The sequence below is a fragment of the Odontesthes bonariensis genome, chromosome 15 (assembly GCF_027942865.1).
Source record: "Odontesthes bonariensis isolate fOdoBon6 chromosome 15, fOdoBon6.hap1, whole genome shotgun sequence".
Classification (NCBI taxonomy): domain Eukaryota; kingdom Metazoa; phylum Chordata; class Actinopteri; order Atheriniformes; family Atherinopsidae; genus Odontesthes; species Odontesthes bonariensis.
The window spans coordinates 35,720,088-35,745,912 of record NC_134520.1 but is presented as its reverse complement, the minus strand read 5'-3'; the positions used below and the strand labels follow the sequence as shown (position 1 = coordinate 35,745,912).

General features: G+C 43.5%; 1 protein-coding gene and 1 long non-coding RNA gene across 10 annotated transcripts in view; one reads left to right on the top strand and one right to left on the bottom strand.

Moving 5' to 3' along the window:
• pde4dip (phosphodiesterase 4D interacting protein) overlaps window positions 1-25,825 on the bottom strand; it is a 159,821-nt gene that overhangs the window by 8,585 nt on the left and 125,411 nt on the right. For 7 of the 9 annotated variants that reach the window (XM_075486076.1, XM_075486075.1, XM_075486074.1 and 4 more), the window contains 10 exons: window positions 24,865-25,336; window positions 20,155-20,390; window positions 20,000-20,048; window positions 7,915-8,174; window positions 6,638-6,772; window positions 6,311-6,493; window positions 3,819-4,106; window positions 2,335-2,466; window positions 1,018-1,137; window positions 746-902 (listed from right to left, as the gene is read on the bottom strand). In XM_075486076.1, the coding sequence (XP_075342191.1) occupies window positions 746-902; window positions 1,018-1,137; window positions 2,335-2,466; window positions 3,819-4,106; window positions 6,311-6,493; window positions 6,638-6,772; window positions 7,915-8,174; window positions 20,000-20,048; window positions 20,155-20,390; window positions 24,865-25,336 (2,032 nt within the window). The remainder of the gene's footprint in view (window positions 1-745; window positions 903-1,017; window positions 1,138-2,334; window positions 2,467-3,818; window positions 4,107-6,310; window positions 6,494-6,637; window positions 6,773-7,914; window positions 8,175-19,999; window positions 20,049-20,154; window positions 20,391-24,864; window positions 25,337-25,825) is intronic. The other 2 variants (XM_075486071.1, XM_075486073.1) reach the window with 2 other exon arrangements.
• Window positions 23,584-24,054, top strand: LOC142400842 (uncharacterized). The gene is made up of 3 exons (XR_012772979.1): window positions 23,584-23,670; window positions 23,760-23,848; window positions 23,958-24,054. It is a non-coding gene; the product is annotated as an uncharacterized LOC142400842 (long non-coding RNA).

The following is a 25,825-nucleotide window of genomic DNA, read 5'->3' as shown; positions in this document are numbered from 1 at the left end:
TCTGTTTCAGCTCATCCTTCTTACATCTTTAGGCACAAACAGACGGGAACATATAACCCCAGCTCTGGCCTCTCTGCACTGGCTTCCTGTCCGCTTCAGAACTGATTTTAAGATCCTGATTTATTTGTTTTTAACATTTTAAACGGTCTGGCCCCCCCTGAGTATTTAACTGAACTCATACATGTTCACAGACCGATCAGAGCTCTGAGGTCGGCAAACAAACTTTACCTGGATGTGCCTATAAATGCAGGCTAAAAACCAAAGGCCAACAAGCTTTTTGCGTTGTTTGCCCCTAAACTTTGGAATGGGTTACCATGGTTACCGCTGCATATTCATTCATCAGAAACTCTGGAAATGTTTTAAAACATCTCTTAAAACCTTTTCTCCCAGGCTTTCAGACCTGGGTGAGACGAATGTTTTCTGTGTGAGTAAATAGTTTTTATCTTTTGCTGAATTTCTTTGTTAAATGTATCTGTTGCATTTTATTGTTATTTATTTATTTATGTAAAGCACTTTGGTTGTTATAAGGTGCTGTATAAATAAACGTGACCTTTACTGAACTGTGAACAGAGTAATGCCTCATCCTGAGGCAACTATAATAATTAATGGTCCTTTAGCCATTCAAATCCCTTTTCTGAAGGGCTGAATAACCACTGCACCTTCCCTTCGTAAAGAAAAAAGGCCTTTATCTCTAAATGGAGGCACAGAAAGCGGAGAGGAGCTGGGATTGGCTGAAACTGGCTACCTGTTGATGGTCTCCTGGTTCCTCTGCCGGTCCTGTTTCAGTTGTGCCATCTCCCGGCTGCGAGCTTCGGCCTCGGCTTGCAGGCTGCCGCTTTGCTCCGCCCACCTCTCTGCGTTTAGCTCCGCCTCCCTCAGCTGCTCCGCCTCCTCACTGCCCTCTGCAGGTGACACATGACAGATACTTTCGTTCACTCCAAAGACTAAAAACATTGAATGTTTGGTGAAAGAATCTGAACTGAGATGAGATCAGGAGGCGGTGGCGAGCATCAGCACCTCTGGAGGCCTGCTGCAGCTGGGTGTGAAGGCTGATGTTCTCCTCCTTCAGGAGTCGAATCTCACTGGAAAGCTGGCCGACTGAGTCCAGACCCTGGATGTAGATGTTGGTTGGAGCACCTGGAGGAGATACAATTCCTGCATGAGAAGAAATTCTGCACTTTTTACTAGGGCTGGGCGCGTTAACTCGTTAATTATTTAACGCCGATAAATATTTTATTGTGGATTAATGCAGGTTTTATTTATTTTTTTATTTAAAATAATAATAATAATTTATTTTTTTTAATTAAATTTTTTTTTTTAAAGTTTTTTTTGGGGCTTTTGTGCCTTTAATGGATAGGAAAGTTCAGAGAGACAGGAAGCAGGGGGCTTTTATTTTGTAAAAGTCTGTTGCTCACAGGCTTTTATTTTGTAAAAGTCTGTCGCTCACAGGCTTTTATTTTGTAAAAGTCTGTAGCTCACAGGCTTTTATTTTATAAAAGTCTGTAGCTCACAGGCTTTTATTTTGTTAAAGTCTGTTGCTCACAGGCTTTTATTTTGTAAAAGTCTGTAGCTCACAGGCTTTTATTTTGTTAAAGTCTGTAGCTCACAGGCTTTAATTTTGTAAAAGTCTGTTGCTCACAGGCTTTTATTTTGTAAAAGTCTGCTGCTCACAGGCTTTTATTTTGTAAAAGTCTGTTGCTCACAGGCTTTTATTTTGTAAAAGTCTGCTGCTGTGGAACAGGAAAAGAAAGTAATCGGCGGATCCACCAAACATGGAGAAGGGTACGGAACTTTTACTCGGCCATTTTCATTTTAATGTTCTTCCAGACGGCGGAGTCGACAGAACCAAAGTCATCTGTAAACACTGCCAAGTTGAATTGTCTTCTCAGCGTAGTAGTTCCAGTCTAAAATATCACTTAAAGGCAAAACACACAACTGATAGCAGCAAGTCATTCAAGGAAACAGACAGTGGAGCAAGGCTTCTACATAAAAACTACAGAAAGATGCTGATGTTAAAAGTGTGTTTGCACAACAAATGTTATGGCACTTTCATTCATATGGCAGCACATTTAAAATAAAGCTAAATGCTAAAAGCTATACGCTACTTTTGGATTCATTTTTGGATTCTGCGTACAAATGCGATTAATCGTGATTAATCAGGGAAATCATGTGATTAATTAGATTAAAACATGTTAATTGTTGCCCAGCCCTGGTTTTTACCTGTGAAGTCAGAGCCTGTGTAATACCAGCCTGTTTAAGGCAAACAGGAGGACATCTACACATTAAGCTACACTTTTTATAATCACACATGATGTTGGATTCTTGTGTTCTGACCTTTTTCTGCGGCGGTGCGGGACAGCCTCTCCTCCAGCTGCTGTCGCAGGCGGTCGTTGGTCTGGATGGAGTCCTCCAGCCTCTGCCTCAGACTCCTGATCTCCCTCAGGTGCTCCTTCATCAGGTCTGAACCTTCAACACAAACTCAGAGTAAACACCTGACCTCACCGACCGCCTCCAGCATCTTTGGGCTCTGAACCATTTTTTATCCACTAAACCAGGGTCAAATTCTCAGGCAGTTTCTTGTTTTTCTTGATGCCTGATGTTAACAACATTAGGCAACAACTCTTTGACAACCGCCTTATAACACAAAAGACATACCGTTTTTTCTCCTGGAAGCACAAACACGTATTCGCCTTCCAATCTCACTTGAAACAGAAAGCAGAAAACAGCATCGATGCAGATGCCCTTCCATCTGCATCGATTTTTCTCTTCCTGCACATTTTGGGATCATTATTTGTATTTCTCAATTTCACTTGTTGGGAAAATCGCATCAATTTACAAACATCGCAGTCTAGTGGCGGGATGCCGTCACTTCGCGCGTACCATAATCGGCATGCATTGTGGGAAATTTAGTTTCTGGTCACTGCACATGTTTGACTTATTTATTTTGAGACAATCAGACCTTTTAAGCTCTCGCGGGCCACATAAAAATGACGTGGCGGGCCTCGAGTTTGACACATTTCCACTAAATCAGAGATACTTATTGAGCGGCTCCTCAAGCTTTAATTGGCGGCTCGCACTCGCATAGTAGCTTATAACAATATGGTAACAATAACAATAAATTTTTTCAAATACATACAGCGAATACTGCACAGTATTAAGTATTTTTATTAAGTTTGTGTTTTTGTAGTATTAAGTATTTTTATTAAGTATTAATTAAGGCTTAATGGTGTTTCCTAAAGGGGGAACTGTTAAACCTGGCAACGCAGCCCGCTTAAACCACAGAGCACGCTAGCTCCTTTAGCCAGCGCGAGATGCAGGCACAATGGATCGGTTTTTCATTAAAAAAGGGCAAAAACCAGCACAGAAACCATGCTCATCCTGAATGTCTCACTATGATTACAACAACAAACTACAAATACAACATGAAGAAAGTCGAGGACATGCACGCCAGCTTCCGCTCATCCCAGTATTAAGGTAAATGTGGTCTGAATTGAAAATGTATTGGCTGTGTTGTTTCTTTTTTTGTGGGATGTTTTATAGAATAGAATAGAAGTACTTTATTCATCCCAGCTGGGAAATTACTTTGCAGTTGGAGCATACAGACAAGTAAAAAAAAAAAATTAATAAAAAAAAAATAATAATAATAATAAAAATAATAATAATACTAAAAATAATAATAATAATAAAATAAAAAATATATGTAGAAATGCATATTTGCAAAAGGGAACTTTAGTATGTTGTGGTAAAAGTGGCTCTGGTGAAATAAATAGTGAGTATCGCTGCACTAAATGATCAAATGAAGCAAAAAGACACCCGACCTGTGTGGCTCGTGCCCGACTGGTACCCCGATGACCCAGATGACATGTCGGCTCCGACTCTGCCCGCTCGGGTCCCATAGCTCATATCCCACAATGCACTGCTCTCCAGCAGGCTGGCCCCCGACTTCACGGCCAAGCCGGCGTCCAGACTGCCGCTGCTGGCCGCTCTGCCGAAGGGGGAAGGCTGGAAGCTGTGGTAGGGGCGAGGCAGGAAGCCCGAGGAGTCTGCAGGCTGCTGGAGGCCGAAGGCGAACCCCTGGAGAGGTTTGGACTGGGCAGCGGAAAAGCCTGCGGAGGAGGAGATGAAACACAGCGCCGATGAACACCCTGAAATGGATCAGGACTGAGTTTTGACGTGAAAAACAGCATCAGTGAGTTAGTGAGAGTCGGAGGAAGTAAAAGGCCGAACAGCTGAATGGATTTCGTTTGACGTGTGTGAGTTTGTTAGTCAGCTGCCTGGCTCGGAGCTCCATCTCTCATCAGCGATTCCAGAGCTCAGAGAATCCTCCTCCTGGTGGAGGCTGCGGGTTCATTAAGCATCAACACGGAGAGTCCTTATCTAATGAGATGGAGAGCGTGGCGTGTCACTGAGAGATGGAGCTGTGGATTATTAAAGGCGATCAGCTGTCGCTCTGCTTCACAACCTGTTTGTCTGCAGTCACGTGACTGTGGAAGAAGCTGCACTCAGACGTTCTCTGCTCTGGAAAATGGATTTTTCTGGAGCGATGTTTGTCTCGTATCAGTTTTAGATCCGTCACACATCGTGCAACAGCCTGACTTCTGTCCCCACTCAGAGGTTTAATGAGATTTCAGGCAGAAAAACACTGAATTCATTCACTGCGACAGGGTCGATGGCTTTCTGCAGACATGAACACAATCTTCTGTTTACATCTGAGAAGTCTGAATAAATCTCTGTCAGACTCAGCTGCTGCACATCCCAGAAATCTAAACCTGGCATCTCAGAACCAACTCATTTATCCAGCCTTTATTCATCTTTATCCTCACGTCAGCTCGCATTCACTGCACATAAGAAAGTGGGAAGTTGAGATTCTTTTTCTGTTACACTGCTTTAATCCAAGTAAAACTGTCCTAAAACATTTTTCTGACTTTCATCCCGGCTGCTTCACACTCAGCTGAACCGCTCCAGAGCAGCAGAAGGTCCTGAAGAAGCCAACAGAACCACATCATCTGCAGAAAGCAGAGATGGAACCCTGAGGTTCCCCTGAGGTCGCCTCTCCATTTCCATTATAAAAGGCCTAAAGTCATCAAATTCAGGTGAAAATTTATTTTAAAACCATAGAAAATGAGCCACACATAGTAGCCGAATGAAAATTACACCGCTGGCTTCTGCCGTCTCTTGGGGCGCTGACGGTTCAAGAATTATTCGGATACGACTTTTACTTTTCGAACAGCGACCGTTTGTTCGAGACAGTCGAGTGCAGTCAAAATTATAGTGCGATTTTAAGAAGCCATATTGAGCGTACATGTCAGAGACACAGACGAGCCGCACCTGCTCCTGTTACCGGGGCAACGCCTTGTTAGCCTGCTCTGTTCTCGCTCGCTCGCCAGCGCCCCCAGACAAAATCAACTGAACTGCAGCCAAATTTTTTATAATGGGGTGAATAGGAAGTGGAACGGCTGTCTGTAAAAGGGCTGTGGTTTCTCCTTTAAACTGATAGTGAGGGGAAGTTAGAAAATACCAATAATGCAATGGGAAAATGCAACTGAAAATTCAAAAGCACTGACCAAGGCCATTTTGAAAATGCCATAAAAGCTGTATTTTAAACAGGACCTTCTCCATTTTGGGACTCGCAGAGGTGCAAAATTCAATGGGAAAATCGATTGAAAAGCACATAACGAGCCCCTAAATGCATTTTGAAAATGCCCTAAAATCTGTATTTTAAACAGGACCTTGATAAAAATGACAAAATGTCTGTCTTCAGCAGACTTGTCTTTATGTGCCTCTGCGAGGCCCAAAATTCAATGGGAAAATCGATTGAAAAGCACTTAATGAGCCAAAAATGCCAAAAACTGCCCTATTTTGGTACAACATCACGGAGACCTCATTCAAAGTTTATATGTGACAGGAGACTCTCAACTTTAACTGAACTAAAGGGTTTGTTGATAGGACGGGCAGTAGATTGGCACCCATCAAAATTTCTTTAGAAATGTTCTAGTTACTTTTATTGGTTATATGACTGGACTCAGTCAAGAATGTGAGCTCATAATCTTACACAGTTTATAATCTTGTGATCTTTTAATCTTTACAAACTAAGCTGTTCATAGAGGGAACTTTTGCATTTTTTTTGCATTTTCTGCCAGCTGAAAGCAGAAAAACAAACTCTTTCCTTTAATATTTTCTTTGCTTTAGACTGATTTCCTGCGCGTTTCGCTCAGGTCGGTGTCGCCCGACGCACTCAAACACTCGGTTAGTCGGGTCAGTTTGACACTGGGTTAAACAAAGACGTGCAGAAACAGTCAGACCGACGCACCGGCGCCGTCTCCCAGCTGCCTCTGCAACATCTGCAGCTCCTGGTGCACCTCGGCCAGAGAGAACCCCACCCCCCCGCCGCCGTTGCTCTGGTAACGGGGTCGTAGGTGTGAGGGGTGAGGATGGAGGGGCAAGGAAGAGGGGGGAGGGTGACAGGGAGCAGAGCTGAAGATGGAGGCTGGAGCTGAGAGGAAAGAAGAAGAGGACACCACAAAACAGAAGGATGAAGGAGAAAAGGGTCGAAAAAAGCAAAAAATGACGAGGAAAAAGAGGAAACTTCTGCTTTTTTTTCCTGTTTCTACAGCCTCGTTTCGGGGGTCCGTCCTACCTGTCTGACTCTGCACATCTGCAGGCATGTGTGGCGAGCCGTGGCATTGCATGCTGGGACAGCTTTGGTGGGAGGAGGTGATGGATGAAGGGGCAGACGGATGGCGTGACAGGGCGTCGTGGTGAGAGTGACAATCTGGAGATGAAGAGAGGCACCAGAGAACATGATGGAGGCACCAAAACACTCATCGACATGCAACATCCTGCTGCCAGATATCTGCCCCAAAGGGTCCCAAAATAATGTCAATCCGCTGCTGAAAGTAGGTCCCAACAGCTGCTCGGTTTCCGTACATCTGAGGGACATTCACATCCCTTTCTACCAGGATGAAGGTGGAGGATTGGACAGATTTAAATGTTTGTCTGAGCATAAGAGCTTCTTGTTTTGGTTTTTACACCACGGCACCAGCGTTTCACCTCCGATACGATACAGAAAAACAAGTTTCATTGTGTGGAAAAGGCTGGAATCCTTCTGTTGTGCAAGGCAACATCTGACTCGACTTAAACGTTTCTTTAAAAACAAATAAACAGATATAAATGTACTGAATTACTTATTTATCTAATAATTGTGCACCAGTAAAACAATCCAATGTAAAACTAAATACTAAATAATAAAGGAGCTGAAATTGGGAAAAAAAACAATAGCTTCACTAGCTCGGTTGGTAGACTTTCAAAATAAAGGTCAATCAGCTCTTTATATAGTTTAGTGCAGATGGGAATTAAACATCCGTTACAAAAGCATCTGAACTGAAAGAAGGTAGTTCTAACATAACAAGTTTTTTCACCACTGCAGCAGGCAGAACGCCTTTGGATGAATGCCAATGCTGGGCAGGACAAGGGGGAAAAATAAAATTAAAAAAATAAAAAAATAAAAAGAATTTAAAAAATAAATGAATAGAATTTAAAATATAAAATAATAATTAAAAAAAATAGAATAAATAATTAAACAATTAATAAAAAAATACATATATATGTTTTTAAATCAAATTGAAAAATAAAATAAAATAAATAAATAAAATGTTTAAAAAAATAAAAGAAAATAAAGAAAATAATACTAAAATTTAAAAATTAAAAAAATCGTCCGATATGGATCAGCCCATTGTCACGATACCCGATCTCCAGTTTTCTTCATTATTGGTACCGATAGCCGATCCAAATATCGGATCGGTGCATCCCTATTTGTCCCCATACTGCTTTCTTTCACCTTTGTAACATGTCATAAAATGACATCTGGAGATCATTTCCTGACTCCTGACAGCAGAATTTTTCTGATTTCCTCACCTGCACCGGCTCTGGTGGAAGTCCGTGTCTCCTCCTGCCCGAGCTCACTGACGGCGTCCACATCGGAGCACAGCTCCAGGTCCTCATTGGTGGAGCCGTGCTCGGACACGTAGGAGATGCGATCTGATAGGTCGGTGGTGTCGGAGAGGGCGTGGCTGCTGCAGGGCGTGTCTGATCGCTGAGGATGATGGTGATGCTGGTTCAGCTTGGCTCGGAGAGCTTCGATGACCTTGTCTTTCTGTTGCAGCTCCTTGCTGAGCCTGAGCACACAAACACAAACTTAATGTTTCAGAGATCAGAAAAGTCTGAGTGTTTTATTTCACACCAAACTACTGCAGAATAACTGAAGAATAACTTCAGCATGTGACTGCAGAAAATGTTTTAACAGCTTCTGTGTGAGGCGACAGCTGGTAAAGATGGAAGAATCTGAACACACTGAACTGGAGAGACAGAATAAATGATCAAATCCGTGGTTATATAAAATAAAGAAATAATAATATTTAATTTTTTCTATGGAATGAGTATACTGTTTGGTGAACAGAATGGCATATTGACTGATGTCATAATTTGGGGGAATAATTTATTGCCAATGAAGTAAAGATGAAAATATTGGAAAAAAAGTGAAAAAGACGCCTGATTTCTTTGCATTAAATTGAGCCAAAATCATGTAGAAATGTATTTTAAGAGTTATAATTTCACTGGATGTATGAATAATTGAATGTATTTATTGACAGCTTACCCAACCCACTGAGGATTTGTGGAAAATTTTAATTTTCCAACACTTCCTATCAAAAAATGAGGGGTACATACACTAAAATGTCCAAAAAAAATTTCCGCAATGTTTCCAGCAGAGCAGACCCTCTGATTATTGCTTCTTAGGGTCAAAGTGAACATAAAAAACACAAATAAAAAGTGTGGTAGACGAAGGCTGTGTTTGAAACCACATGCTTCTCCTACTAACTTTCTGAGTTAGTAAGCAAGTTTGAATAAGCGAGAAGTTCCCGGATGCATACTAGATTCTCCGAAATGTTGGGTATGCATCATGAGGTTACTACTCACACTCAAACTACCCAAGATGCAACGTAACGTGACGTCGCCGATCGTCATTTCCTGTCAAAACGGCAGCAGAGAGTCTCTATTATGAGAGGGAAAACTGGCGGCTATTTCCGGGTGGTACTGCACTCTAGGGGCACCAACGAAGCAGTGCAGAGCACGCCGAACTCTATGGTGGTACTATGAAATCCACCTTAGATGCAGCCATTGCTTTTGATAGAATTTTTTATATTTTTTCATTTTAATTTTCCTAAAGGCAGGATAAATTATCCTTTCAAACGGCACTTGGTTTGATTTTTTAGACTCACTAGATTTGTTTAAAATACACATTTATTGTCAGTATTGCATCCCGAGTGACGTCACGCATGTGGCATCACTTTACGGCATGGTCAGTCCTAGCGCTGAGCTAGCAGAGAGGTGTTAGCTCAAATAGTTACAGATTTCAGCACAGCCCTTTTACATACTCTCTGACTAGCCTCTGGTTTAGCTTTGGTTGTTGTTAGCGGCACCAGGTTAGCACTCTGGCACAGTGGACGAGTGCCGTAAAGCAGCCGGTCGTAATCAGCCGTGCGTTCTTCAGATTCCGTTAGCTAGATGCTAGCGGATACTGACTCGCAAATGCCAGACCTGTAAGAAAAGAGAAAGCTATAACTCCCAGGTTATTGTACTTTCGATATAAATCCACATCCCTCTGTCAGAAATCACAGTAATATTTTCAGGTTTCAGCCGCTAGCGGGGACATTTTTTGAGTTATTAGCGCCAGCCCTATGGCCAATGGTCATTCTGCACTCGCTCGCCAGCGCCCCCAGAGAAAATCAACTGAACTGCAGCCAATTTTTTTATAATGGGGCGAATAGGAAGTGGAACGGCTGTCTGTAAAAGGGCTGTGATGGCAGTTTCAAGCTAGCTACAACGAGGGTAGGTTCACTTCCTGCTTTCAAAACAAAAGCACCAATTGTATGGTAATGGCTTTCCCTATGATAAAAGGCAACAGGTATTTTATTTTGTGAAAATAACCGGAAGTGCGTTGCTCACTGCGGCTAGCTTTAGTAGCGCCGAATTCGTGGGAACAAAATTGTAAACAGCCGGTATTTTGTCAGCTTTTCAACACGTTGGGGATCTAAACGACTACTTTCTCACCTGAAAATGTTTCAAATGTTGCTAAAGTTTACAGAGTTTAGAGCTTAAGGGAAATCAGCTTCAGGCCGGCTGATTTCGGCTCGGGCAGGAGCAAAATGCATTGTGGGTAAACGCTCTGCATACTGTCTGATCGATGAGTATGCAGTATGTAGTATGTAGTATGTAGTATGCAGTATGTAGTATGCAGTATGCAGTATGTAGTATGTAGTATGCAGTATGTAGTATGCAGTATGCAGTATTTAGTATTTAGTATGCAGTATGTAGTATGCAGTATGTAGTATGCAGTATGTAGTATGCAGTATGCAGTATGTAGTATGCAGTATGCAGTATGTAGTATGCAGTATGGAGTATGTAGTATGCAGTATGCAGTATGCAGTATGTAGTATGCAGTATGCAGTATGTAGTATGCAGTATGTAGTATGGAGTATGCAGTATGCAATATGTAGTATGTAGTATGCAGTATGCAGTATGTAGTATGCAGTATGGAGTATGTAGTATGCAGTATGCAGTATGCAGTATGCAGTATGTAGTATGGAGTATGCAGTATGCAATATGCAGTATGCAGTATGTAGTATGCAGTATGTAGTATGCAATATGTAGTATGCGGTATGTAGTATGCATTATGTAGTATGTAGTATGCAGTATGCTGGTTTCGAGCACAGACCATGTCAGGTTCAACCCATTTTATTGAGCTTTTGAGACTTTGGCTGCCCGACTAAAAGGGGAATTCTTTTTAAAAACCATTTTCTTGGGCCCAAAGAGTGTGATGGCAGCTGCCTTGTGACCTGGAGGATAATGACCTGCAGCAGGTGTGTGAGTCACCTGCAGAGGCTTTGCTGCGTCCTGCTGCTTCAGGGAAGCCTCTTAGTGACTCTCATGATGCTGCATCATATAACGGGGGGGAGGGGATGCAGACTCACACTTTCACATATTAACTGTGACATGAAACCAGGCAGAAAAAGAACTGGACTGAGGCACAGAGAAGAGGAAAAAGGGGACGAGCAGCCACACAAAGTGACACCAGTCGTGTTCCCTGAAGCTGATTTAATTAGCATCGACGCTCTGGTGAACAGAGGTCAAGGTCGACTGTTTCAATGACACCAGCTGACACACACACAGTTCGTGTTCGAATTTAACTCCCCACAACTTCTCTAACTATTTATTTTCCTGTCACGTCCAACACAGCCTGAACCCTCTCAGACGAGCTTTCTGTCCTTTCTTCAAGGAGTCTTCAGGAATAGTTCTCCAGGCTTCTTGAAGGACATCCCAAAGCTCTTCTTTGGATGTCGGCTACTTCAGTAATGTTGAGGTCCGGGCTCTGGGGAGGATTCATCCCTCCATCAGAACTGCTGCCACTGATTTTCAGTCCACTTCTTGTGTCATTTCAACCCAGTTTCACAGAAAAATGTGTGATAGCTACGTTGGTCCACAAGGGAAAACGTGGTATTGTCACAATTTGGCCCCCAAAAGTTGTGACAATACCACGTTTTATTTGGCCTATTCATTTGCATTGCTCCATAGCAACCAATTTAACAACAGTACAAAACGTTTTATTATTACGTCTTTTCAAGGAGATACTAAAATCTTTGGCGAAAATAATAAATGAAAGATCGTCTACATTCTTATGAAAATATTATGCATAGTTCTCGCTAGAAATGCCATCAAAATGCATACAGATGCAGTTGCTTTCTTAAAATGTTGTGTTTTTCACAGAAAAAAGGTCGACAGTCGGCCATTTTCTTTTTTTAGCTGAGGGAAACTTGATAGTCACGTGACCTGGTTGCGAAGCAATGTAAATGATTAGGCCAAATAACACGTGGTATTCTCACAATTTGGCCCCTAAAAATTGTGACAATACCACGTTTTATTTGGCCTATTCATTTACATTGCTCCATAGCAACCACCTTAACAACGGTACAAAACGTTTTATTGTTACGTTTTTTTCAAGGAGATACTTAAATCTTTTTGGCGAAACTAATAAACGAAAGATCGTCTACATTCTTATGAAAATACTATGCATAGTTTTTGCTAGAAATGCCATACAAATGCAGATACTTTCTTAAAATGTTGTGTTTTTCACAGAAAAAAGGTCGACAGTCGGCCATTTTCTTTTTTTAGCTGAGGGAAACTTGATAGTCACGTGACCTGGTTGCGAAGCAATGTAAATGATTAGGCCAAATAACACGTGGTATTCTCACAATTTGGCCCCCAAAAATTGTGACAATACCACGTTTTATTTGGCCTATTCATTTACATTGCTCCATAGCAACCACCTTAACAACGGTACAAAACGTTTTATTGTTACGTTTTTTCAAGGAGATACTTAAATCTTTTTGGCGAAACTAATAAACGAAAGATCGTCTACATTCTTATGAAAATATTATGCATAGTTTTTGCTAGAAATGCCATACAAATGCAGATACTTTCTTAAAATGTTGTGTTTTTCACAGAAAAAAGGTCGACAGTCGGCCATATTTTTTTAGCTGAGGGAAACTTGATTGTCACGTGACCTGGTTGCGAAGCAATGTAAATGAATGGGCCAAATAAAACGTGGTATTGTCACAATTTTTGGGGCCAAATTGTGACAATACCACGTTTTCCCTTGTGGACCAACGTAGCTATGACACGTTTTTCTGTGAGACTGGGTTGGTCCTTTGGCCCAGCTCAGCCTTTTCTCCCTGTTTCCCTTCCTTAAGAACGGCTTCTTGACAGCCACCCTTCCATGGAGCCCATTTCTGATGAGGCTTGGGCCAACAGCAGATGGATCAGCTGAAGGTCCAGATGCATCTCTCAGCTCCTGTGTCAGGTCTTTGCTGGATGTTTTCCTCTTTCTTAAGGACATCACTTTCAGATCCTGTTCATCTGCTGGAGATAGTTCTTTAGGCCTGACACTTCTTCTTCTGTCCTCCACTTGTCCAGTTTCCTCAAATGTTTTAAGGACACACTGCACACCATGCTGAGATATGCCAAGTTTTCAGCTAGCAGCTCTTTGGGAATCACCTTGTTGCTGCAGAAATCCTGTTTTCTGTCTGTCACACTGTGTTATCTTTGCTGTTTTTCACACATGCAACTAAAGAAATGGGAACAAATCTTAATTCCAGTCTAAAACCCACAAAGAGCTTCTAGATTATTCATTTCTGGTGGCATAAAACAGTTTAATCATTTCATTTATATTAATTGTTCCATAATTAGTCATTAGATTATATCTTATATTCCTTTTTTAAGCTTTAAAATGAATCTTATTTACTTTTTATTGATGTTGAATAACATATTACTCTTATTGTTGTCTGTTTTTTTTCCTACTTTTCTACTTTTAGATGTGATAACGTTCATTATTTTGGGATTAGGATTCTTTTAAACTGAATTTCTTATATTAATTTGACTCTTTTGGTAACTGAAAGCAGTTTTAACGTAAATATACAAAAAAGTTGAAACTATGAAGCTGTTTTTCACAGATGCAGCTAAAGAAATGGGAACAAATGATGTGTCTCTGTGACAGGCTGCTGGGAACAAAGTGCCTAAAGATCCAGTTTAAAATGTGGACACAACACTGGTTCATCCCTTGAGTTAGGAGCCTTTTTCCTGCCTGAATGTTTCATAGCTCAGAGTTAAGTGGCTTAACAAAGAAAAAACACATTCCTCTGAAGATGCTCAGGTACAAGAACTGGACTGAAGATGAGGGAAGAAGCAGAAAATGTCCAAAGAGAAACTCTGAGAGAGCTTCAGGAAGCTGCAGAACTGCTGATCAGGACACTTTAAAGGTTACAGGAAGTCTGGCTGCTTGGAGGGAAACAGACAGAAACATGATGATTATGATTCCCGCTGTGACAGTTTAAATCGTATACGTTGGAGCTCCTGTGGGGAAACGGTAACACATCTGTCACATCTGATACAAGTAAAGCAGCGTTTCAGCTCCTGGAACAGGAGATGTGAGGAATAAGAGCAGCACAGTTTCTAAAAGCAGAATGGGAGGCAGAGCCTTCAGTTATCAGGCCCCTCTCTGTGAAACCAGCTGCCAGTTTGGGAGGCAGAGCCTTCAGTTATCAGGCCCCTCTCTGTGAAACCAGCTGCCAGTTTGGGAGGCAGAGCCTTCAGTTATCAGGCCCCTCTCTGTGGAACCAGCTGCCAGTTTGGGAGGCAGAGCCTTCAGTTATCAGGCCCCTCTCTGTGGAACCAGCTGCCAGTTTGGGAGGCAGAGCCTTCAGTTATCAGGCCCCTCTCTGTGGAACCAGCTGCCAGTTTGGGAGGCAGAGCCTTCAGTTATCAGGCTCCTCTCTGTGGAACCACAGAGTCCGGGAAGCAGACACCCTTTCCACTTTTAAGACCAGGCTTTGGTTTTTGAATTGGCTCTATATGAATGAATTGGATTATTTTATAAATAATTATGATAACAATGAATTGAATTCCAATTGGCTTGAATTGGACTTTATTATTTAAGCGCCTTGGGATGACATTTGTTGTATTTGGCGCGGTATAAATAAAACTGAATTGAATTGACTATGACGTGCACATGGAGCCCAGCCCGTCAGAGGCAGTAAACACATCACATCATCTCGTGTCCTGTAACTAGTTTTTTCTTACTTGTCGAACTGCGTGAGCATGGTTCTCCTCTCCCGGTCGGCGTGCTTCTTCAGCAGCTGCAGCTCGCGCTCCTGAGCCTTCCACTCCCACAGGGAGAAGGAGAACAGAGAGTCTCTGTACAGTGGGCTGCTCTTGGACAGCATGGCCTTCCACAGAGGAGCCATCCCCCTCGCTCTGGTCCTTTAACCCGGCTACAGCCTGTCCATCCCCGCCCGGTCCGCCCTCCTCTCTAACGGGACTCCTGGGTGGGTCGAGCGTCCTCTGTTACAGCTGCTCGGTGACAGCGGCGAGCGTTTCATCAGGTGAGCTGTCGAGGTCCTGACCCCCTGAGCGAGCGGCAGAAGGTGCAGCAGGCAGGATGAAGGGATGAGGAAGGCGATCAGGTGAAAAGCACAGCAAATCCAGATTAGGTTTGGGCTTCCCAGGGAGATGGATTTCGGTGGCCGCCTTCCAGCACACAGATGGAGCGAATGGGCAGGATCTGCAGGTGGTGACCCCGAATGTTTCAGATGCAACGGATCAGGTTCGGCTTCAGGAAATCAGAGCAGCTCAAATGGATCAAAGAAAGAGAAAAAAGGAGCTCAAATGCTGAAAAAAAGAAGGAGAAAAGTGTCTTTAGGAGTGAAAAATCAGAACTGTTTTACAGGAACCCGTCCATGCTTCTTTCTTCCAGAATAAAAGAGCTTCCTCCTGATGCCTGGAAACACAGCAGCTGCTCCCAGGCTGAGATGCCGCGACCAAAGAGCAACAAGAGGAGGGAAACGGATGCTCCTGAGGGCTCTTGTGCTCACGCTCCACCAGCTGTCAGAGAAAAGCAGAAGCTGAATGAACGATCCCTGCGTGTCCTCCGTCTGTCCGTCTATAGAGTGGATCCACGGGACAAAAGCAGCGTTTTCTTCTGTATCAGGATTTAAAAATGCAGAAATGGCTCCATCTCACATCTCAGAAACTTCAGGCTGGTTGGAACAAATTAAAACAGTTTCATGTCCAGCTGCTCCTTAAAGTGCAAGAAGGTGAAAAAGGCAGGCGCGTTCCAATCCCGCGTCTGTCCCAGAATAAAATAATCCAGGTTTATGGTGAGGAAATCTTGCATAAGAGCTGGGCTGCGCTGCTGGAGGTTTGGCACATGTGCTGCTCCTGATCACTGAACTAAAGTGATGCTCCGTCCCTCACGTTCCCCCCTCCCTGCCTCCCTCTGCGTTTAGCTCCTCCTGACCTATTTCCCTCCCCGTTCGAGGTCTTAATAACTTAACCTGATTAGAGGCCGCGTTGACGCCACGCCCCGAGCGGCATGTGTGAAAAGCACACACACTTCTACGGCTGCATTTAGCTCCGAGCTGATCCACGATCACGGTCCGCAGTGACTGAGGGCGTCAGTGCACGCCGTGCACGGTGATCGAGCACGATCAGTGGACGCCGTGCACAAACTGCTCCGGGACGCCTTCATGGAAGCACTCATCCATCAGACAGAAGCACGGCTCAAACATAATCTTTAGAAATAACACTAAATCACAGTAAAATATCCGGGAGGAACATTTGACTGTGATTTATCTGAAATATAAAGTATTATGTGTTTAACTGAAGGTTTTACATTATTTTACTGAGCCTACAAGCATGTTTAAAAAGGCTTTTACACAGAAAAGTAGGATATCTTATTCATCAAATCATTTATTCATCTTTGTTTTCTCAAGGTCACTTTGTTTATATATATATATATATATATATATATATAATATATTTGTTTTAATTGAGGCTGCTAATTTGCACATTGCACATATTGTATTCAGTTACTTATTTTATCTTATTTTTATTTAATTTAATTTTTATTTTTTTATTATTTTATCATTTTATTTTTATTTTATTAAATTTTCATTTAATTTTATTTTCATTCAATTTGTATTTTTTTTAATTAAATTTTACTTTCCCTCCTTAACTGTTGCACAGCAATTTCCCTCGGGATAAATAAAGCTTTTTGAATCTTGAATCTTTGAATCTCCTGTGGATCAGAACCGACTCAGGATCAGCACAAAGATTCGTACAGAAGCCCTGAAAGGCAAAGCAAACATCTTTTATTTCTTTATCTTTGGAATATTTGGTGAAATAAACTTTTTCTTTTCGTTCTGTTCCTTAACGTTTCTAAAAGAGAAAATATATTTTGTTCAGTAAAAAAACAAAACATTTTTAAATCCAGATTCTTTTCATTTTCTGAAATAAATCACGTTTTTCAGTACAAACGAAATGTTTATTTGGTGTAATTTGTTAAAAACAATGGCCGTGACATTGTGTTTCTCCACAGATTTGCTTTTTCAGCAGATAAGACACAGTTTGTGATGTCAGGACACAGTGAAGCGTCGCTCAGCCCTGTCGCAGAAAAACCCCAATTCTCCTCCACATCTAGCCGACCATCTGGGCAGCGACAGCACCTCTGTGCATCTCTGAGGGGGAGCTCTATTTATGGGTTTGACCCCACATTCACCCTCTTCTGCCAAACAACAACACTTCTACCTTTAAACCGTCCGTTAAATGTACGAGAAACAGGGTTATTAACTTCAATCTGAATTCAGTGTTTGAGGCTCAAAACTCTCTGATATGTAACAAATCAAACAGCTTTAAAGAATATTTACAGAAGAGTTCCCATCCTTTGCGCTACACGCTGCAGGAACATGAAAAGTATTCTCATTTGGGTCTGTGGATAATTGAGGAAAAGTGGGACAATCCCAGCGCTCTGAAATGTGTTTTCTGACACGGAGCCAGTTCCAGAGGCAGTAATCTGGCAGCTTTAACAGATTAAAAAGGCATTTGTACAGATAAACGCCGCCGCTGCATTTTCCGGGGTCGGGGACCTTTTCCGTGACACCTCTGAGGTTGAACATTCCTGATTGGTCCAGTGCGTTCAGCGTTTTTCTCCCAGTTTTTCTGTGAATTCACTTCAGCGCCTGCCTTATGTTGACTCTTTGCACTTTTCCCACCTCTTCGGTTTAGTTCTTGCTGCTCCTGCCTCAGCAGCACTTTCCCCACCTCTTTAACAGTGAAGCCTCTGTTTCCTCCTGCATGTGGGTTCTTCCACTCTCTGCTCAGATCTTCTCATCATGTTCTTGTCGCAGCTTCAGTCGGTCCTGTTTTCTCTTCGGTTTAGTTCTTGCTGCTCCTGCCTCAGCTGCACTTTTCCCGCGTCTTTATTCTAACAGTGAAGCCTCCGTTTCCTCCTGCATGGGGCTTCTTCCACTCTTTGTTCAGATCTTCTCATCTTCTTCTCGCAGCTTCAGTCGGTCCTGTTTTCTCTTCGGTTCAGTTCTTGCTGCTCCTGCCTCAGCTGCACTTTTCCCGCGTCTTTATTCTAACAGTGAAGCCTCCGTTTCCTCCTGCATGTGACTTCTTCCACTCTTTGCTGAGATCTTCTCATCATCTTCTTCTCGCAGCTTCAGTCGGTCCTGTTTTCTCTTCGGTTTAGTTCTTGCTGCTCCTGCCTCAGCTGCACTTTTCCCGCGTCTCTATTCTAACAGTGAAGCCTCCGTTTCCTCCTGCATGGGGCTTCTTCCACTCTTTGCTCAGATCTTCTCATCATCTTCTTCTCGCAGCTTCAGTCGGTCCTGTTTTCTCTTCGGTTCAGTTCTTGCTGCTCCTGCCTCAGCTGCACTTTTCCCGCGTCTTTATTCTAACAGTGAAGCCTCTCTTTCCTCCTGCATGTGGCTTCTTCCACTCTTTGCTCAGATCTTCTCATCATGTTCTTGTCGCAGCTTCAGTCGGTCCTGTTTTCTCTTCGGTTTAGTTCTTGCTGCTCCTGCCTCAGCTGCACTTTTCCCGCGTCTTTATTCTAACAGTGAAGCTTCTGTTTCCTCCTGCATGTGGCTTCTTCCACTCTCTGCTCAGATCATGAGTCCTGACAGGTGAAGCAACATTTTTAACACTTTTTAACCAGCTGTGATGAGCTTTAAGCCCGACAGCAGGACCTTTTTGTAGTTTTGTCCCCACGTCGCCTCCCTTTTCAGTTTCTGTCTGCGTAATTAGCCGACAGCCAATCAGCCGGACGGTTGAGGTCTTTGCTCAGACAGCGGACCCTGGAAACAGTAAAAATGTTTGAGCTGTGGGTGGAGAGGGAGTCCCATTCATGGCTCTGCCCTGCAGTGAGGTTACATCACAGCAGCTTTCCCAAGATAACAAACTGCTAACGGGCCCAGACGTGGACCCAGCTGCGTCCAGCAGCACCAAATAAGACCCGACACGGAAAATAAACTAAATAAAGCTGCATGAGGCCCAGAGGAGGGAGAGGATGAGGCTCACTGGAAGACTACCTGATTTAAACACAGGTTACTCAGGAGTTGTAGGTTTTAACATGTGAACAGCTCACTCACAACATATTATGCTGTATTAACTCTAACCAGAGTTGTGGAAGGTGGGATTAATAATAATTCGGGTATCTGTGGAGGTTACAGGATGTCACACAGCTGACTTTTAGGGGAAGAAACTTGTGATGGAGACAAATCTAGGAGGAGGAAGTTTAAACCACTTCCTCCCTCAATTGTCAGGGGAACTGTGACATCACTGGTGGATAAAATGGACGAGTTGGGACGCCTGACGAGGACACAGCTGGAATATCAGGCTGCAGGAACAACGGTGGCGGGACCAAGTGGAAGCTAGTCGTTTTACCCCTAACTAACTTTGTTTTCTGTTTCACAGTACCAGAAGCTCGCTGTGCAGCAGGTAAAATAAATCCTTAGCTGTCATGCTGGTGGCTAATTCAGCCTGTTATGTCTTGTTCCACATAAAAAACATCTTATGCACATGTTAACGGCATTAAAACGTTTTTTTTTTTTTTTTGTAAAAATGGAATGAAAATAGTTCCTTTAAATCTCTTTAAACCTCTTTATGCATGGAATGTGACAGCTTCTTTTGCATTGGGTGTAAAAAGCTTTTGACATGAAGCTGTATGACATCCCATATCAGCAACATCATTTCTGAACATCTTCTTACCCCCTGCTGCGTCCTGTGAGCAGAGTTCCAGCCTCGTTTTGGTGTTGATGAAGGTAGTCCGGCTAGTTGGCTGGGGTTTAAAAAATAAAGCGTTTTGCGTCTCAAAACAATATGCATTCAACAGAGTAATACATTTGCTGCAGGGGGTAAGAAAATGTTCATAAATGATGTTGCTGATATGGGATGTCATACAGCTTCATGTCAAAAGAGGCGAACTATCCCTTTAACTAAAAGAAGAGAAGCCTGCAACATCTGATGATTCATTGGCTTAACTTCCAGCAGTTTTCGCTGATAAACACGGACTCCAACACACACACAGCTGGAGCTGATGGGCACTAACCGGATGGCGAGCAGCTCCGTCTTCTCATCCGGATCCTCAGAATGATCTCCTGTTGGGAAACAAACACGATGCACTCACTGTCCACCTCTGAGTCTGAATGTTTGCAGTTGAATTTGAAAATGTTGAAAACGTTGAAGACGTTGAAAGCGACTCACGTCCGCTGATCTTGGCGCTGACCCTCTGTGCCAGAGCGCTGCCCTGAGCCAGCTGGTCCCTGAAGCTCTGGCCCATGTAGTAGTCGATGTCGTTGGCCCGGAGCAGCTCCTCGAAGGCCTTGGTGGTGTCGCCCAGGTGCTGGGTGAGGATGCTGCACACGCCCCGCCCCTCCCGCAGCCGCTGGCGGAGGTGAGAAAGCTCTCTGGCCTGAGCCTGGATCAGGGTGTCGAATTTACTGCAGAATCAAGAGAAAGAGAAGTGTTGAATAATCATTTCTGGAAGCTTTTCACAGAGCTGCAGCTTCCCCACAGCAGCACAGATGGGATCACGCCAGGCCAACGGGACGGCGTGTTCCCAGCCTCGTGGCGGTTAATCTCCTCTGACCGTCCGGCAGCCGAGTTCACGGGAAACAGCCGTGATCACGCCTGATTAACAAGTGAAGCTGACAGAGACTGACAGGCTGCCCGGCGCCTGCAGTGATTAACGGACATCAGCTGATGTGGAGGGACTGGAACGATGTTTTATTTATTTCATTACATTTTTAGATGATCCTGGTTTTCAGTCCATATTCAGCTAATCAGGAGGCGGGGCCTTTAATTCACCACATACCCTCAGTTAAAGCAAAATGATGGAAGAGAGCTTTATTTCTGATTTCAGATGCACATTATCTGACATTTTATTCAGATAAATGTTCAAACCATCAGTTTGTCTTGTGACTCTGAGCTCAGCCTCAGATTTATGTTATTTGCTGTAATCATTGAAAACTAGGGCTGGGCGAGTTAACCCGTTATCGCGTTAATTATTTAACGGTGATAAATATTTTATCGTGCATTAATGCAGTTTTTATTTAAAAAAAATATATATGTATTTTTTTGTGCCTTTTTGTGCCTTTTGTGCCTTTAATGGATAGGAAAGTTCAGAGAGACAGGAAGCAGGGGGCAGAGAGAGGGGGAACAACACGCAGCACAGGGCCGTCCGATGCGGGACTCAAACCGGGGCCAGCTGCAGCGAGGACTATAGCCTCTGTACATGGGGCGCCTGCTCAGCCCACTACGCCACAGACCACCCCTGTTTTATTATTTATTTTATTCTGTAAAAATATGTTGCTCACAGGTTTTTATTTTATAAAAGTCTGTTGCTCACAGGCTTTTATTTTGTAAAAGTCTGCTGCTGTCTGCTGTGGAACAGGAAAAGAAAGTAATCGGCGGATCCACCAAACATGGAGAAGGGTACGGAACTTTTACTCGGCCATTTTCATTTTAAAGTTCTTCCAGACGGCGGGGTCGACAGAACCAAAGTCATCTGTAAACACTGCCAAGTTGAATTGTCTTCTCAGCGTAGTAGTTCCAGTCTAAAATATCACTTAAAGGCAAAACACACAACTGATAGCAGCAAGTCATTCAAGGAAACAGACAGTGGAGCGAGGCTTCTACATAAAAACTACAGAAAGATGCTGATGTTAAAAGTGTGTTTGCACAACAAATGTTATGGCACTTTCATTCATATGGCAGCACATTTAAAATAAAGCTAAATGCTAAAAGCTATACACTACTTTTGGATTCACTTTTGGATTCATTTTTGGATTCTGCGTACAAATGAGATTAATCGTGATTAATCAGGGAAATCATGTGATTAATTAGATTAAACATTTTAATCGTTGCCCAGCCATATTTAAAAACATTCTTACATTTGATGTAGCCAATAATTCCTGCAGATGACAGCTGTTTACACTGCATGAAAAGAGGGATTTGCGGATGTATGTGGCCCCTTACATGTCCGCATACGTTGAGCCCCTGCATTTGCGGTGGTAAAAGTGAAAACTTGGCCCAAATTGTCGCAAATTGACCTGGCAACTGCTCCCCCATGCCCCCCTCCCCTCCCCTACTTAGGAGAGCCTTTAATATGTAAATGCCAGTGATCAGGTCAGGAGCTGCCACAGTCATTTTCAAGTGGGGTGGGGTGAGGTGAGGGGTGGGCAGGCCTGTTTCTACACGTTCCTGACCATCACCTCCAACTCCAGCCAAGTTTGTTGCTGTGTTGTCTTGAAAAAGAAGAGGTGCACGCTGTCTGCTGGTGACAGGTGATGCATATCTGGTTTTTTTTCTCCCAAACACCTCTTTTGTAACCGCTTTTTGTGGGCAAAATTCAAGGATTCAAGGATTCAAAGGTTTATTGTCATGTGTGCAGTTAGAAACGTGTTTCCCTGAACAATGAAATTATTTTCTTTGTTGCCCGCACTGGATGTCCAAATGTATAATAATAAAGATAAGATAAAGATAAAATAAGCATGCAACAGCAATATTCTAAAAGGTTTCTTAAATAAAATAGAAATAAAAATATAGAAATCTGGCCTGTATACATAATGTGCAGTAGTGCGCTCAGTGTTTTATTGTGTATGGCTTAATTCGGTGTCACAATGGTCACAATATCGCCGAGGTCTTTTCTTTGTCCTTGCAGAGTCCATTTTTGTGTCAAAACAGTGCAAATTGCCAGCTGTGGTCAGACAACATTAAATAGCAAAAGGACGGGAGGTTGTCTCGCGAGTATTCCGTGTAATGACGTATACGCATATGATTGGTGGAGCTTAACGGCTCGCATAAGCTCTCGTTCAATCACGTATGAGAAACATTGTGTCGTGCAGTGTAAACAAAAAGTTTAAGGAGCAGATCTGGCGGCAGAAAGGGAGACAGAAATCGCTGAAAACTGCCCTGGTATGCGGAATACAATGGCTGGAAGACGACTTGCTTTCAACTCCCCAGCAACTCTCTGCGGGTCTACAGGTTTGTGTGTTTTTTTCTACTTGCACATGACCATTTGATTGTTTAATTTTAGTCTTGTTGACACTGTACAGCACTTGGGACAGTTCTCGCTGATTTTAAATGTGCTGTATATTAAACTTACTTACTCACTTGCTTACAGGCAGATAAAATGAAAGTCCTGTTGAATGCTATGACCGGGATGTCTCGTATGGTGGCCAGCACTGTGGATACGGTCGTGGAGAGGGTTCTGGAGGGAATCGACCAGAGATTCGCTAGGTTGGAGGCAAGATGGCCGTCGAGAACGGACTGAAGTTACATTCCAGAGAAGTTGAAGAGCGCACCCCCAAGAGAAGGCGGATACAGAATCCGAAAACCGCGGTAAGAGTAGGTTATTGACTGTGGCTTTAGGCTAAACTCAACTTAATTGTGTCCATCACGTGAAAACCAGTGTGAGTTGCTTTATTTAAAAAAATGAATTTCGTGTTTTCAATTTATAGGAAGCAGCTCGCCGCCTGCATAACTCACCGTGGCATTATATTCCAGGTCAAGGGTAAGAATAAGTGAATGTTCTCCCAATATCTAGTTGAGTTGGACCCGATGTTACGTTACGTCAATGCAGTTTTTTTTTTTATTAACCATAGGAGTATTGTTTTTACATGCTACTGTCACCTCACAATATGGATGTAACGAGTCGCTTGAAGGAGGCGGTGTCAAACAGTCCGAACTTCAGAGAGGCAGACGGGGACACTATCGAGGGTGAGCGGCGCTGACTTTTACCACGGCTCTGGCACTGATACTTTTAAGCACTGGTCATTTTATTCATTCCTCTTGTTGTTGTTTTTTAGCTGCGTGACGGACCTGTGTGCTGTGCTACAGGCGCGTCTTGAAGCCAACCCGAAATACTCACAGTCTCACCACAGAAGAGTAAAAGAGAGTAAGAACATATACGCTGTCAATATGACTTTTGTTACTTTATAGACAAGTTGTCAATATGCTGTGCATGGATAGACTATGTTTTGGTTACTTATTGGTTATTCCAACAGCTCCCAGAAGCCAGCTTCTGATCCAGGATGAGGACGTCTGACAACTCCGCAGACCCTGCAGGGACCGGAGTAATGCGAAGAATGCGGATTCCAAACGGCGGCGTTTAGACTTATTGTGTATATTGTAGGCTACAGCAGTGTGTGTATATAGTTTTCAATTCTTTGTTATCAATATGGTTCTTATTACAATGTAAGCTATGTACATTGTGTGGTGTGGCAATAAAAGCGCTTTAAAAAAAAAAAAAAAGTTTCCTTTTTCATTCTCAATAGATTCACGTCATTCATGCCTGCATTAGCCTAGTCATAGTGCAGCTTATAAGAATGACGTGAATATATGAAGTACACGAACATCCCAGGAATATTAGTAATCATAATCACAATTATTAATCATAATTGCTGAATGATATGCCCATATAAAGTATGCATATATTAACCTTATTGGCCAATGGGCGGACAGCTTTACAGGAGCTTTTTTATGTAATCACGTGCCTTTTTTGTCCAATACCAGCGAGGCCAGTGAGAGGTCCAGGCGCTCTCACAGCGGGGTGCTAATCGCTGGGCCATTAGCACCCCGCTGTGAGAGCCCGCCGCGAGCCGGGTTCGTTTCCGACGATTTTCTCGCTCAACAAACTTAAAGTTTGTCTGCCTGCAAGCGCCCAGGTGCGTCCGAAAATTAGGCAAATTCGCGGAAGTTCACTGCCGTCCACAGTGACACAAATCCCTCTTTTCGTGCAGTGTTAGTCCCTGCTGGACAGCAGGAGACAAACAAGAGGCACCTTCAGCTAATTATAAGGTTTTACAGATGAAGGTTTTACATCCCTCAGATGAACAACAACAACAGTTTTATTGTGTCCTGACACCTAAACCTTAGAAATGTGTTTGGAGTTTTCCATGTTCTCCGACTCACCCCGGCCAGGTGGCAGACTTTCCATCGTCTGCAGCGACTTTCTTTCCACCTTTCCTCAGCTGGTTCTCCAGCGCGTCCACCCGGGACTCCAGCTCCTGGAGGCCCTTGTCTGGGTGGGGGTGATGGGGCGAAGCCAGCGCTCCTCCGTCAGATGATTGCCAGCCCTCGTCGTCCTCGGTCGCGCTCTGCGAGGGCGACTCCTGGAAGGACCAGTTGACTTTACGTGGAGTGGAGGGCGTGCACTCGCTGGAGGTGGAGAGGGAGCGGAGGCGGCTCTGCAGCCCACGGATCACCCCCTGGGAGCGGGACAGCTGGGAGCGCAGGTCCTCCACCAGGCGCTGCAGGGACGACGCCTCGTCTCCGCAGCCGGAGCTCTGGGTGGCGGGTTTGGCCGAGCTGATGCTGCTGCTGCCGGCGGGCCACCACTGGGAGCCGCAGTCCAGGGAAGTACACATCTCCAGGTCATCGAACTCTGTGAGGTGACACACAGCAGGAGTTCATCAGGTTCTGACCAACACTAAGTCTGTGTTCGTCATTTCCTGTCAAAACGACAGTTTCAAGCTAGCTACAACGAGGGTAGGTTCACTTCCTGTTTTCAAAACAAAAGCACCAATTGTATGGTAATGGCTTTCCCTATGATAAAAGGCAACGGGTATTTTATTTTGTGAAAATAACAGGAAGTGCGTTGCTCACTGCGGCTAGCTTTAGCAGCGCCGAATTCGTGGGAACAAAATTGTAAACAGCCGGTATTTTGTCAGGTTTTCAACACGTTGGGGATCTAAACGACTACTTTCTCGCCTGAAAATGTTTCAAATGTTGCTAAAGTTTACAGAGTTTAGAGCTTAAGAGAAATCAGCTTCAGGCCGGCTGATTTCGGCTCGGGCAGGAGCGAAATGCATTGTGGGTAAACGCTCTGCATTCTGTCTGATCGATGAGTATGTAGTATGTAGTATGTAGTATG